The sequence below is a fragment of the Rhincodon typus genome, chromosome 5 (assembly GCF_021869965.1).
Source record: "Rhincodon typus isolate 14 chromosome 5, sRhiTyp1.1, whole genome shotgun sequence".
NCBI lineage: Eukaryota > Metazoa > Chordata > Chondrichthyes > Orectolobiformes > Rhincodontidae > Rhincodon > Rhincodon typus.
Window position 1 is genome coordinate 72,072,784 of NC_063336.1, and position 16,073 is coordinate 72,088,856.

The 16,073-nt window shown below is 41.7% G+C and overlaps 1 protein-coding gene across 1 annotated transcript in view; it reads left to right on the forward strand.

The window, feature by feature from the left end:
• The window catches only part of cad (carbamoyl-phosphate synthetase 2, aspartate transcarbamylase, and dihydroorotase), a 121,271-nt gene that overhangs the window by 5,980 nt on the left and 99,218 nt on the right, over positions 1-16,073 (forward strand). Inside the window, exon 2 of the mRNA XM_048597065.1 lies at positions 15,523-15,662. Coding sequence (XP_048453022.1) covers positions 15,523-15,662 — 140 coding nt within the window. The remainder of the gene's footprint in view (positions 1-15,522; positions 15,663-16,073) is intronic.

Consider the following 16,073-nt stretch of genomic DNA (forward strand, 5'->3'; position numbering starts at 1 on the left):
GACAACAAGGTGCAGGGCTGGATGAACACAGCAGGCCAAGCAGCATCGTAGGAGCAGAGAGGCTGACGTTTTGGGCCTAGACCCTTCATCAGCAGGCCCGAAACGTCAGCCTCTCTGCTCCTATGATGCTGCTTGGCCTGCTGTGTTCATCCAGCCCTGCACCTTGTTGTCTCAGGTCTATAGTTAGTTCCCTGGCTTTTGCTTGCCACCTTTCTTAAATAGTGGCACCATATTAGCCATCCTCCAGTCTTCTGGAACCTCCCCAGTGGCTGTTGATGATACAGAATCTCAGCAAGGGGCCCAGCAATCACTTCCCTAGCTTCCCATTGAGGTCTAGGGTATACCTGATCAGATCCCTGGGGATTTATCTATTTTTATGCATTTTAAGACCTCCAGCACCTTGTCTTCTGTATTATGGACACTTGTCAAGATATCACGCTTTATTTCCCCAAGTTCCCTAGCTTCCTTGTCCTTCTCCACAGTAAATACTGACGCAAAATATTTGTTGTTTTCTCACCTATCTTCTGTGGTTCCACGCATGGATGGCCTCATTAATTTTTAAGGGGCCTTATTCTCCCCCCAGTTACTGTTTTGCCTCTAACGTATTTGTAGAATCTCTATGGATTCTCCTGAACCCTATTTGCCAGAGCTATCCTATGTCCCCTTTTTGCCCTCCTGATTTTCCTCTTGAATGTACTCCTACTGCCCTTCTACTCCTGTAGAGATTTAATTTATCCCAGCTGTCTATACCTGACATATGCCTCCTCCTTTTTCTTGACCAGAGCCTCAATTTGCAGCATTCTTGACACCTACCAGCCTTGCCCTTCATGCTAACAGGAATATACTGCCTCTGGATTTTTGTTATCTCATTTTTGAAGGTTTCCCACTTTCTAGCCATCCCTTTACCTACAAATATCTGTACCCAGTCAACTTTTGAAAGTTCTTGCCTAATACCATCAAAATTGGCCTTCCTCCAATTTAGAACTTAAATTTTTAGATCAGATCTATCCTTTTCCATCACTATTTTAAAGCTAATAGAATTATGGGTGGCATGGTGGCTCAGTGGTTAGCACTGCTGCCTCACAGCACCAGGGGCCCAGGTTCGATTCCACCCTCGGGCAGCTGTTTTTATGGAGTTTGCACATTCTCCTCGTGCCTGTGTGGGTTTCCTCTGGGTGCTCCGGTTTCCTCCCACAGTCCAAAGTTGTGTCGGCTAGGTGGATTGGCCTTGCTGAATTGCCCACTGTGTTCAGGGATGTGTAGATTAGGTGGGTTATAGGGGAATGGGTCTCAGTGAGATGCTCTGAGGTGTGGACTTGTTGGACCGATGGGCCTGTTTCCACACTGTAGGAATTCTAAGATTCTTAGATGATCACTGGTCCCAAAGTGCTCCTCCACTGACATCTCAGTCACTTGCCCTGCCTTATTTCCCAAGAGAACGTCAAGCTTTGCTCCTTTTCTAGAAGGTTCATCCATATATTCAATAAGAAAATTTTCTTGTATGCTCTTGACAGATTCCTGTCCATCCAAGCCCTTAACACTATGGCAGTCCTAGTGTATGTTTGGAAAGTTAAAATCCCTTATCATTACAACCCTACTATTGTTAAAGATATCAGAGATCTCCTTATGTATTTGCTTCTCAACTTCTTGCTAACAGGGGATGTATAGGACAACCCAATAAGGTGATCACCCTTTCCTATTTCTTATTTCCATGCATTTAAATCACTGGACGTTCTAGGAATATCCTCCCTAAGAATGCCGTAATGTTATTCTTAAACTGTAATGATATCCTTAAGAAAAACACCCTTCCCCATACTCTCTCATACCCCATTCAATCACTTGTACAGAATCGATACCCTGGAACATTAAGCTGCCAGTCCTGTCCCTCCCTGAGCCATGTTTCTATAATACTATGACATGCAAGTCCCATGTTCTCCACCACACCCTAAATTCATGTGCCTTACCTCTCAGGCCTCTTGCATTGGAAAAAAAAGTGGAGTTTAATTTATCAGTCTTGGAGACAGTAAGAACTGCAGATGCTGTAGTCAGAGATAACACAGTAGTGTGGAGTTGGAGGAACACAGCAGGCCAGGTAGCATCAGAGGAGCAGGAGAATTGATGTTCCAGGGTGGGACTCTCTTCAGACATGGGGAGGGGGAAGGGAACTCAGAAATAAATAGAGAGAGGAGGGGTGGGGCTGGGGCTGGGGAAGGTAGGTGGGATGGTGATGGTTGAGCGCAGGTAGTTAGTAGTGGATATTGGTCAGTGAGGTGGGAGGGGTTATAGGTGGGAGAGAACATGGACAGGTTGTGTCAGGTCAAGGAGGCGGGGATGAGAGGGAGGGTTGGTCATGGGATGAGGCTGGGGGTGGGGAGATTTTGAAACTGGTAAAATCCACGTTTACACTATTGGGCTGTAGGTTCCCGAGATGGAATATGAGGTGCTGCTCCTCCAGTTTGCGGGTGGCGTCATTGTGACACTGGAGAAGCCCGGGATGGACATGTCACCCAGGGAGTGAGGAAGTGGGGTGGGGGGGGTGGAGTTGAAATGATTTGCGACTGGAAGGTGTTGTCGTTTGTCGCAAATAGTGCAGGTGCTCTACAAAATGGTCTCTGAGCCTCCACGTGTTCACACTGATGTAGAAGAGGCCACATTGGGAGCAGCGGGTGCAATAGACCACATTGACAGATGTGCAGGTGAATTGCTGTCTAATGTGGAAGGTTTAAATGGAGGTGTGGGGGGAGGTGTAGGGGCAGGTGTAGCAACAGCAGGAAGTACTTGTCATTCACCTTATCTATGCCCCTCATAATTCTGTAAACCTCAGTAAGGTCTTCTCGCCAGGATATTAGTCCCCTTCCAATTCCGGTGCATCCCGTCCCTCATATATAGATCACTTCTACCCCAGAAGAGATCCCAGGGGTCTAAAAGGTCCACAAATATGAATCCTTGCCCCTTGCACCATCTCCTTAGCCACACATTCATCTGCTGCATACTCCTATTCCTACTCTCACTGGCACATGGCACCAGGAGTAATCTAGATACTACCTTCTCGAGGACCTACTTTTTTAACCACTAACAAAAAAGAAGTTGCTGGAAAAGCTCAGCAGGTCTGGCAGCATCTGTGAAGAGAAATCACAGTTAGCGTTTTGGGTCTGGTGATCCTCTCCTCAGTTCTGAGGAAGGGTCATTAGTTCCAAAATGTTAACTGTGATTTCTCTTCACAGATGCTACCAGACCAGCTGAGCTTTTCCAGCAACTTTCTTTTTTGTTTCTGATTTACAGCCTCCACAGTTTTTTTTGGTTTCTACTTTTTTAACCTCCTGCCTAATTTTCTATATTCTCTCTGCAGAATCTTGACCCTTTCTCTACCAACATATTGGTACCAATGTATGCACTGACCTTCTGCTACTCACTCTTCCCTTTCAGAATGTTCTTCTCCTGCTCCGAGACATCCTTGACCCTGGACTAGGGAGACAACAGATCATTCTGACGTCTTGATGACAGCCGAAGAAACATCTGTGCCCCTGACTAGAGAGTCCCCTACCATAATCAATAGCTTGAAACCTGATCTATCCCTGTTTACAGTAGAGCCAGTCAGGGTACCAGAAACCTGGCAGTCAGTGCTACATTCCCGTGGGAGGCTACCACCCCCAACAGTATCCAAGCTAGCACAGTTGTTTGAGTCAGAGATAGTGCAGGACTCTCCTGTGGCTACCTGTCTACCTCTCCTAGCAGTAATCCATCTACCTGATTGTATCTGCAGTTTTACCTACCTTGCTGAAACTGCCATCCATCACACCCCTGGCTCCTGTTAATTCCTCATTGCCTCTAACTGCCTGTTCAACCAATCCATGCATTCAGATACGATTCGCAACCAAACACACTTCCTGCAGACATACTCCCCAGGAATATTTGCAGTGCTGACTGATTTCCCACATCTGACAAGAAGAGACCATCATTCTACTAAAAGCCATCTCTGCCTCTTTAACAATCTTATAGACCCAGAAAATACCTAAAAACAAACAACACACATTGCTCAATAACAGTCTTTACTGCTCAAAACACAGTTCTGAAACCTAACCCACTTATTAATACTGAATAACTTAACACCTAACAAGAGGATGGGAAATTTTAAGAAGGGAGGGTGGCAGAAGGTGGGAAATTATAGGTCAGCTGGTTGACTTCAGTCGTTGATAAGATTTTAGAGTCCATTCTCAAGAATGAGATTGTGGAAGTGCTTGGTAAAATAGGGCTGAGTCAGCATGGCTTCATTAAGGGGTGGTTATGCAATCTGTTAAGATTCTTTGAGGGGGTAATGAGCAAGTTTGACTTGGGAGAGCCAGGATGATAGCTGGTAACTAGTGAATTTCTGCAGGGGTCTGTTGAGACCACCGCTATTCATGTTGTACGTTAACGATCTGGATGAAGAAACTGAGGGCTTTGTTGGTGGCTTAGCGGATGGCACAAAGATGGAGGGACAGGTAGTGTTGCGGAAGCAGGGAGGTTGAAGAAGGGCCTGGACTGGCAAAGAAGTGGCACATGGAATACAATGTCAAAAAGTGAGGTTATGCACCTAGGTAGGAAGAATAGAGGTGTGTAGACTATTTTCAAAGTGAGGAAAGGCTACGGAAATTTGAATCACCACGGGACTTGGAAGTCCTAGTTCAGGATTCTCTTAAGGTTAATATGCAGGTTCAGTTAGCAATTAGGAAGGCAAATGCAATGTTAGCATTCATTTCAAGAGGGCTGGAATACAAGACCAGAGATGTATTGCTGAATCTGCATAACGCTGTGGTCAGACCAGAGCAGTTTTGGGCCCTGTATCTTAAAGAAGGATGTGCTGGTGTTGGAATGGTTCCAGAAGAGGTTTATAACCATGATCCTGGGAATGAAGAACTTGACATATGAGGAATGGTTGAGCACTGTAGGTTTGTACTCATTGGTGTTTCGAAGGATGATGGTGGAATCTGTTTGAAACTTACCACTGAGAGGCCTGGCCAAAGTGGATATAGAGCAGATGTTTCCACGAGTAGGAGAGACTGTGGTGTGAAGACACCGCCTCGGAGTGAAGGGGCAACCCTTTGGAACTGAGAGGAGGAAGAATCTCTTCAGCCAAAGGATGATGAATCTGTGGTCTCATCGCAGCAGAAATTTGATAAATGTCATAGACTGATACAGTCATAGGGATGTACAGCACAGAAACAGACTCTTCAGTCCAATTCATCCATGCTGATATCCTAAAAAAGTCTAGTCCCATTTACCAGCATTTGACCCCTATCCCTCTAAACTTATCCTGTTCGTATACCCATCCAAATGCCTTTTAAATGCTGTACTTGTGGAAGCCTCCACCACTTCCTCTGACAGCTCATTCGAAAAATGTGAAAAAGTTGCCCCCTAGGTCGCTTTTAAAGATTTCTCCTCTCACCTTAAACCTATGGCCTCTAGTTTTGGACTCCCCCGCCCCGGGGAAAAGGCCTTGTCTATTTACCCTATTCGTGCCCCTCATGATCTTAAACCTCTATAAGGTCACCCCTCAACCTTCGATGCTCCACAGAAAATAGCCCCAGTCTATTCAGCCTTTCCCTGTCGCTCAAACCCTCCAACCCTGGCAACATCCTTGTAAATCATTTCTGAAACCTTTTCAAGTTTCACAATATCCTTCCTATAGCAAGGAGACCAGACTTGAACACATTATTCTAATAGTATAACTAATGTCCTGTACAGCCCCAATATGACCTCCCAACTCCTATACTCAATGCACTGACCAATAAAGGCAAGCATACCAAACGCTTTCTACACTATCCTATCCACCGGCAACTCCACCTTCAAGGAACTATGAACCTGTGCTCCAAGTGTCTTTATTCAGCAACACTCCCCAGGACCTTACCATTAAGTGTATAAATCCTGCCCTAAAATGCCTTTCCAAAATGCAGCACCTCACTTTTACCTAAAATAAACTCTATCTGCCACTCCTGGGCCCATTGGCCCATCTGATCAAGATCCTGTCGTATTTGGAGGTAACCTTTTTGCTGTCTACTACACCACCAATTTTGGTGTCATCTACAAACTTACTAACTATACCTCCTATGTTCACATCCAAATCATTTATGTAAATGACAAAAAGCAGTGGACTGAGCACTGATCCTTGTGGCACACTGCTGGTCACAGACCTCCAGTTTGGAAAACAACCCTCCACCATTACCCTCTGTCTTCTACCTTCGAGCCAGTTCTGTATCCAGATAGCTAATTCTACCCATATTCCGTGTCATCTCACCTTGCTAACCAGTCTATCATGAGGAACTTTGTCAAATGCCCTACTGAATTATAGATCACATCCACAGCTCTGCCGCCATCAGACGTCTTTGTTACTTCTTCAGAAAACTAAATCAAGATGGACAAAGCCATGTTGATGATACCTAATCAGTCCTTGCCTTTCCAAATATATGTAAATCCTGTCCCTCATGAGTCCCTCATGATTCCCTCTGACAACCTGCCCACCACCGATGTCAGGCTCACTGGTCTATAGTTCCCTGCCTTTTCCTTACTGCCTTTCTTAAATAGTGGCACCACATTAACCAACCTCTGCTCTTCTGGCACCTCACCTTTGGCTATTGATGATACAAATATCTCAGCAATTGCCCAGCAATCTCTTCCCTAGCTTCCCACAGTGTTCTAGGGTACATCTGATCAGGGTCTAGGGATTTATCCACTTTTTTGCATTTTAACACATCCAGCACCACCAACTCTGTAATATGAACATTTTTGAAGATGTTGCGATTTATTTCCCCACATTCCCCATCTTCCATATCCGCCAACAGTAAACACTGATGCAAAATTGCAAAATACTTGTTTAATATCTCTCCCCCCTCCCCCGCCTCCTGTGGTGGTCTTGCTGATCTTTAGGAGGCCCAGTTCTCTCCCTAGTTACCCTTTTGTCCATAATGTATTTGTAGAATCCCTTTGGATTCACCTTAACCCTTTTTTCCAAAGCTATCTCATGTTCCCTTTTTGCCCTCCTGATTTATTTCTTAAGTTTACACCTACCGCCTTTATACTCTGCTAGGGATTCACTCAATCCCTGATGTCTATACCTGACATAAGCTTCCTTCTTATTCTTGACCAAAACTTCAATATCTCTAGTCATCCAGCATTTCCTACATCTACCAGCCTTGTCCTTCACCCTACCAGGAACATAATGATTCTGGACTGTCATTGTCTCATTTTTGAAGGCTTCCAATTTTCCAGCCGTGCCTTTATCTGCAAAAATGCACACCTTTTGTTGCAGCACTTTGCTGTTTTCCTCCATTTATATTCTGTTTTTTCTTCCAAAATGAGCTGCTTCACATTTTCCCACTTTTTGACCACTTACTTAACCTCTTAATATTTCTGTATTTCCTATTCTTTCCACATTTTTGTGTTGTTTGCAAATGTGGCTACAATACATTCGTGTCCTTCCTCTAAGTTAGTATTATATCAGTCCCAGCACTGATCCCTTTGGGATCCAACTAGTCACAGGTTGCCAACCTGAAAAAGAATCCATTATCTCCACTCACTTTTCGTGCCCATTAACTAATTCTATATCCATGCCAATATGCTGTCTCCAGCACAGTGAGCTGTTACGACTTAACCTTCAGTGACATATTGTGTCAAGTGGCTGCTGGAAGTTCAAATTCAACATATCATCTGTTTCCCTTCTATCCACTCTCTGCTTGAGATTTTCTTGGAAAAAAAAACTGTCAGGTACTATTTCCCCTTCATGAAGCCATGCTGACTGTGCTTGGTGTACTGCTATTACTTCCTTAGTTGATTCCATTACTTTTCCAACAATTGATTTTAGGCCGATAGGCCTGCACTAAACTGCTCTTTGTGTCCCTTTTTGAATAGCGGTGTCTCAATAGCAGTTTTCCAATTATCTGATACTTCTCCAGAATCCAGCGAATTTTTTTTTTGTTGGAAAATGGGTGGTAGATGTTTGGAACACTGTTCCAGATATAGCCGTGCATTCAGGATCAGTTGTTAATTTTAATTCTGAGATAGATACATTTTTGTTCAGCAAAAGTAGATACATGGAGGTTGGCTACAGATCAGCCATGATCTCATTGAATGATGGAACAGGATTGAGGAGCTGAATGGCCTTCTCCTGTTCCTGTGTTCCTAGGTTCCTAAAACTGCAACCAATGCATTCATTGTCTCTGTAGCTGCCTCTTTTAGGATTCTCATATGCAAGTTGTCGGGGTCAGGGGTGTATCTGAATTTAGTTGTATTAATTTGTTTAATTCTTCTCCTTCAGTGATGATGATGGTACTACATTCTTCCCCTGTATTCTTTAGTATTAATAGGATGTTTGAAGGATCTTCCACTGGAAAAGCTGATGCAAAATATCTATTTAATTCTTCTGCCATTTCATTGTTCCCCAAAACTTACTCCCCAGATTCATTTTGTAAGGGGTTTTTGTCCACTTTGACTTTTGTCTTTTTTTTTGTGTATTTGAAGAAACTCTTATTGTCAATTCTTGTATTCCTTGGTAGTTTGTTCTTATCGTTTATTTTCTGTCTTTATCAACATCTTGGTCCCCCTTTGCTGGACTCTGAATTTATCTCTGTCTTCGGGGTTATTACTGACTTTGGTCACCTTTCCTTTCATTTTTTTTTAAATTTCATTTCAATTTAATCCTGTCCTTAACTTCCTTGGTTAGCCACGTTGGTTTATCCCTCTCAGAATCTTTTTTCCTTACCTCCCTAAATGTCTGCCACTACTTGCCTACTATCGTTCCTGCTGACCTAGATGTCCAGTTCACTTTAGACAATTCTGTATTCATTTCATTGTAATTCCCTTTATTTAATTGAAACACAGTTGTTTCTGAGCCAAGTTTATCATTCTCGAACTGAAAATGAAATTCTACCATGTTGTGATGATTACTTTCTAGGGAATCTTTTTCTCTGAGGTCAATTATTCAACCTGCCAAATTACCTATTATCATATCCAAGATAGCCTCTCCCTGGTTGGCTTTACAGCATATTCATAGAGCCATACGGCATGGAAACAGACTCTGTGCTCCAACCAGTCATAGTGTCATTGAGATGTACAGCACAGAAACAGACACTTCGGTCCAAATCGACCATGCCAACCAGATATCCTATATAAATCTAGTCCGATTTGCTGGCATTTGGCCCATATCCCTCTTGAACCTTCCTATTTATATACCCATCTGGATGCCTTTTAACTGTCGTAATTGTCGCAGCCTCCACCACTCATTCTATACATGCACCACCTTCTGCATGAAGAGTTATATCTTTCTCCTTTCACCTTAAACCTATGCCCTCTAGTTTTGGACTCTGGCCACCCTTGCCTCTTAACCTATCCATATCTCTCATGATTTTATAAAACTCTATAAGGTCACCCCTCAGCCTCCAATGCTCCAGGGACAATAGCCCCAGCCTATTCAGCTTCTCCCTATAGCTCAAACCCTCCAACCCCATGCCAAACATAATTCCAAACTCAATTAGTCCCACCTGCCTGCTCCTGGTGTATATCCTCCAAACCTTTCCTATTCATGTACGTATCCAAATGTCCTTTAAACATTGTAATTATACCCGCATCCATCACTTCCTCAGGAAGCTCATTCCAGGTACGAACCACCCTCAAAAAAAATTTTCCCCTCATGTCTTTTTAAAATTACTTTCCTCTCACCTTAAAAATGTGCCCTCTAGTCTTGAAATTCCCCCATCCTAGGGAAAAGATAACTACCATTAACTCTATCTATTCCTCTCACTATTTTGTAAACTTCTGTCAGGTCACCTGTCAACCTCCTATGCTCCAGTGATAAAAGTTCCAGCCTAACCAGCCTTTCTTTATAACTCAAACCTTCCATATCCCTAATGCACTCAATGAATTTATTGTCATAGCTAACCTTTCCAATTTGATTAACCCAATCAACATGAATATTAAATTCACCCATAATTATTGTTTTTTTTTAAATAGTCTCCTCTTTGTTGATTTACACGCTTTCTTGTAGAGTGGCAACTGTTTGGGGGTCTGTACTCCTACCAATGTCTTCTTTCCCTTGCTGTGTTTTTTAACCTCTACCCAAATGGACATCATCCAGTGTAGTTCATCTCTCACAACTGTCCTCGTTTCATCTCTCATTGACAGTGCTACCCCACCACCCTTTCCAGCCCTTCTATGTATCCAAAAGCTCAAATATTCCCAATTTTGATCCCCTTGTAACCGTATTTCCATAATGGTTATGTGATCTTCATTTACCACGATTTGTGTTGTCAATTCATCTACTTGATTCCATAGCCCGTATGTTTGTTCTATTATCAAACTTCTCTATACTTTTTTTTATGGTTCCTTGGTACAATATGACATTCACATATTCTGCCCCTTTCTTTTGTGGTTACAATCAATGCCATCACTAACAAGCAATGTTGTCTTTTGATTTTATCCATGCATACAGTACACACCAGCACAATTCCTTAATTGATTCCATTACTTTTCCAACAATAGATTTTAGGCTGATAGGTGTTATTGACTGGTGCCAGTGTTGCATGAATTCAAATCCATTTCTCCCACACCAGAATTTGAGCCATGCGTTCATCTTTTAATTGTTTTAACCCTGTGCCAATTAGCGCTGGCTCAGTCATGCTTTGGAGACAATTATCTTTTTATTCCAATGAGGAAGAGAATTTCAGGAAGGTAATAAACTGACCATGGTTAACCAAGGAAGTTAAGGATGGTAAAATATTGAAACTAAAATATGGAAATATGGTAAACCGTGATTGAGAAAGCCAACAAAGGTGACCAAAAGATAAAACTGGATAAAATAAACTGAGGGCATACTAACAAGTAATATAAAAATGGACAGTAAGACCTTCTTTAAATATATAAAAAGATGTGAGACCCAAAAGAACATAGGCACATTAGACAATGAGGCTGGGGAAGTAATAATGGGAAACCAAGAAATAGCAGAGGAGTTGAATAAATACTGCAATAGTTTTCATGGTAGAGGATGGCAGGGTGGCTCAGTGGTTAGCATTGCTGCCTCACAGCGCCGGGGACGCGGGTTCAATGCCGGCCTCAGGCGACTGTGTGGAGTTTGCACATTCTCACTGTGCCTGCATGGGTTTCCACCGGGTGCTCCGGTTTCCTCCCACAGTCCAAAGATGTGCAGGTTAGGTGGATTGGCCATTCTATATTGTATTTGCAACGGGAAATGCAGGGTTACAGTGATAGTGTGAGGGGTTGAGTTTGGGTGGGATGCTGCTTGGAGCGTTGGTGTGGACTTGTTGGGCTGAATGGCGTGTTTCCACACTGTAGGGATTCTGTACAGGGCATTAGTAGTATTTCACAAATATTAACAAGGGGGAAAAATGATAGGGAGGAAATGAATACAATAACTATCACTAATCTTAAATGCAGAGTAAACATGAAGAATTAGAACAAAGATACCATTTGGTCTTCTGCCCATCATGAACACCGCAACGGATGCCAGTCCTCATCTACACTGGAAGCTCATACGGGCAAGAGGTATTGAGGTAAGGGAGGGTGCCAAAGCATAGGTGAAAAAGTTCTCAAACAGCAGAACAATTGAAAGGAGACTGCACAACTCATCAGCTGCAGAAGTGAAAGGTGCGACAGTAGTAAGGTGGGGGGGGGCCCAGACACCGTTGTTCATTGAAATCCAACAATCAATGCAGTCATAATTGCATAGCCAATTACAGCACCCAAGGTCCCCGTAGAGCTTCAAGGACTGGCATCTGTTGTGTTCATGAAGGGCAAAAGACCAAATGGTGTCTTTGCCTAAATCTTCATGTTTACTCTGCATTTAAGATTAGTGAGATGCTTAATCTTGGTGCAAATTGGTAAGATTTTAAAAGATTATAGAATTTTGGGCATAAGTGAGATGTGAGAACAATTACACATTTTTACTTCTGCAATCTTTCACACATCCGTTTGAAGATTTTGTTATGAATTTTATCTCCAGCTGCGTGGTTACAACAATTAAATATTGATGTTTGAATTTGATGGTCTCATCAGATTACATTGTCATGGATCATATTCCAAGTGACACTTATGAATGCAATCCTATTAAAATATTGCCACCATGTACTGCTAATACCATACAGCCAACCTCCGGGTTGCGAACACGTTCCATTCTGGAATCCCTTCACAAGGTGATTTAGTTCACAAGTTGGAACACAATGCAGCACAATGTAAAGCAGCTGTTCATAAATACACGATATGCTCCTGTGTTGTCTCGTTAAAATTACACCCCAGTGTGGGATTGCATTCGTAAGTACGATCGTTCATAAGTCAGACATTGTAAATTTCGACCTCCCCCGCCGCTCCCCGGTTAGGTGATGCTGCACATGCTTCTTCGTGTGGTAACTTATCTCAGTACTATTGTTTTACTTGGAAACCGTGGCCAAAATGTTGTCCTCATTAACTAACATCAAATAATAAGAAACATAGAAACTAGGAGCAGGAGTGGTCCATTGAGCCTGCTCCACCATTCATTATGATCAAGGCTGATCATCCAATTTAATGTCCTGTTGTCACTTTTCCTCCAAGGGTGTACCCAATTCGTTGAAATCGTAAATGTTTTGTCCTCAACTGCTTTCTGTGGTAGCTAATTTTGCAGGGTCACAACTCTGCTGAAGAAATTTCTTCTCCTGTCAATCCTGAATGGATTACCCTGTATTCTTAGACTGTGACCCCTTGGTTCTGGACTCCTCCATCATTGGGAGCATTCCTCCTGCAACTAACCTGTCTTGATCTGCTGGAATTTCTGAGCTTCCCCCTCATTCTTCTGAATTCAAATATAATCCTCAGCAATTCAACCTCACCTGGTAATTCAGTGCTCCCATCCTAGGAATTGGTCTGGTAAACCTTTGTTGCACTCCTCCTTTAAATAGGACTTCCTTCCTCTGATAAGGAGACCAAAAACTGCAGAGTTTTCATAAGCTTTGAGTTGAGCTGAAATTTCACAAAGTAGTGGTATTAATTTCAGTTAGTAAAGATCTTCTCTGGATTGTGACATTGGACAATAAAATGTAACATTGGCTGTTGTAAAAGTTTTAACAATTTGAGGAGCTCCATTGAGATGAGGAAATCACATACTGATTGTGAAAATAAGTGAATGGAGAACAGCAGTGACTTCTATGTAAAATCCAAAGGCACTTTACAAGAGCGTTAGTGAGCAACATACAGGCAGCATTACATCAGATGGCAAAATGTTTGTTGACGTGGTAACTTTGTGTCTGGATTTTTTTTTTCAAGACTAGGGCAGGTTGGAGAGATTTAAGGTAGGAGTTCCAGTCATAGAGTCATGGAGTTTTTCAAAATGGAAACGGACCCTTTGGTCCAATTCGTCACATCCAACCAGATATCCTGAACTAATCTAGTCCCATTTGCAAGCATTCTAAAAGCTTCCAATTCATATACCCATCCAGATGCCTTTCAAATGTTGCAATTGTGCTAGCCTCCATCACTTCCTCTGGCAGCTCTTACCATACACGCACCACCCTCTGCGTGAAAAAGTTGCCCCTTAGTGTCTATTTTAAATCTTTCTGCTCTTACTTTAAACATATGCCGTCTGATTTTGGACTCGCCTACCCTGGAGAAAAGACCTTGGCTATTCACCTGAAGGGTCTTTGCTACTGAAGGCTTAGCCATTAAAGTTATGGATGTTCAAAAGGCCAGAATTGGAGGAGAGCCAGTATCTGTGAGGGTTGTGGGCCTGGAGAAGATTTCACAGCGGGGGAAGGGTGCGGTCAGGAGGGCATTAGAAAATAAGGAATGAGAATTGTAAAATCGAGATATTGCTTGACTGTGAGCTTTTGTAGGAAGCAAATGCATGAGTGATTGGTGAACAGGACTGGATGTGATTGAGCACCAGAACAGAGGATCAAGTTGGCTGCAATGAAATAATCAATTTGTGATAGTGCAGGTATGTAATTGGAGCAGTCTGGATCAGTCTCGAACAGTTGCAAGGCAGAGGAATGAAGTCATTGACGAGAGAATGGAGATTACGGTGGAACTGAAAGCAGTGGCTTTGGTCTTGCCAATATTTGATTGGAAAAAATCTGTCCCTATCCGGTACTAATTGTTGGACACACAGTCTTAACAGTTTAGAAATTATATTGAGGGAATGTTCCATTATCTTGAATGAAACAAATGAAGTATGTTGAGATCTATTTTGAGTAGGGTGGGTTCCAACTAGTGAGGTGCTGTACATTGATCTTATGCTGATGAGGCATAGTCATGTCAATTCCCAATGCCCATTTATTTGCAATAAACTCAGCTGTATTCTTATCTCTAAGTCCTGTTGGCCCCCAACCCCCATGTTACCAAATGAAAAGTTTGATTCATTGGAATTCCTGTTTATAATTTAATGTGTAGTTGTGTAGTTAATTGAATGCAGTTTGCAATGGTACTTGAAAGGTGGAGGAAGGAATCTAAAAGGGAAATGCTGTGCTGAACACACGATCATTTACAAACAGAGTGAGATGTTGCCCCTCTTCTAGTTTTAAAAATGATTACATCTTGACCTTTTTATCTCCACTGGAAAATGCTAATTGTCCTAAAACATTAACTCTGTTCCTCTCCACAAATGCTGTTGCTGGTATCTCTAGTATTTTCTGTTTTTCTTTGTTTGGCTAAAGAGTTTAACCAACCTGTCCCATGCTTATTTCTTAAGAGTTCAACTAGAAGGAATGCTCAAAATAAACAGTTCACTGTTTACCTTAAATATTGTGAATACTCTGTGGATTGAATATTAACAAAGTATATTTTATTCGACTTTGTCTCTCAAGGAAGAGGAACAAATTATTTTCAATGTGCTAAAATTGTTTTAAAAGGGTCTAAATTTTGTTACCATACATGCAATGTAGATAAGGGACAACCAAAGTTCTTCTACCTTTGCAGATTTGAAACTTCAGTGTGAACAGCACTGGGGACTTGCTTAGTTTAGAGGTTATAGTAACTGGATAATTGTCTAAATCTAAAAATGGTGAATAAATGGAGGTAGAGGGTCATTTTAGATGTTTTTACAAAAGCAACATACTTAAGTTTCATTTGAAGTGATTTAGATGATTCTTCATTAAATAAAGTTTGCAAGATCAAAAAGAATAAGAAGTGTTGATATTTGACACATGGCAATTAGAGGTGATGTTTTATTGTATCGCCAAACTGTTAGGAAGGGAGATGGTTGTACCTCAGCTGGTATATTTTCATCTTTGTTACTTTATTCGGTACAGATGATACGTTTAACCCTTTTTTACTTGCAAGAAGTGAAAACTCAAGTTGCCCTAGGAAATTTTCACCGATCAATTTGGTTAGAACTTGAAGGGTAACTGTACAAATTAAAGGAAGAATTGGAGCAAAGCCTGAAAGCAGTAGTTTACTTGAAGGCAAAGTTTTCTTTAAATTATAATGCCTGAAGAAAAGCTATTGCGTTTTGTTGTTCGTGGATATACAGTTGTCAATATATGCGGCTTCTGCAATGAATATTCCTTTCAGTTTTCCAGACTGGAATGGTTGGTTACCCAGAGGCCTTGACTGATCCGTCATATTATTGCCAAATACTTGTCCTTACCTATCCATTAATCGGCAACTATGGCGTACCAAAGGATGAAGAGGATGAACATGGACTCAGCAAGGTAAATAGCATCTAATAAGTTATTGTATATGCTAATAATGCTTGAGCTCGCCGACAACAAATATAAAATTGTGCAGTCTCCTTTAAATATATGTAATCAGGTTTATTCTGGGTCAATTCTCAGTAAATTATTTAGTTATAAATAGCATTTGTCTCGCATTAAATTGTCTGCTTTGTCTGAAATCAAATAATTGTACTTTCAAAGAAAATAAAAACCCTCATCTTGAATGTCGCAAAGTACCCAATTAAGTATTTTTAGCCACTTCAGTTGTAATGTAGGTAAAAGTAATGTTTATAATGTAGGAAACAGTGTTTATTGTTAATAATAAATGTGTGCTTGAGATATATTCTTTCTCCTCATTTAGAAAAAACAGAAACATAAAATAAAAGAGTAACAGAAGTAGGCCATTTG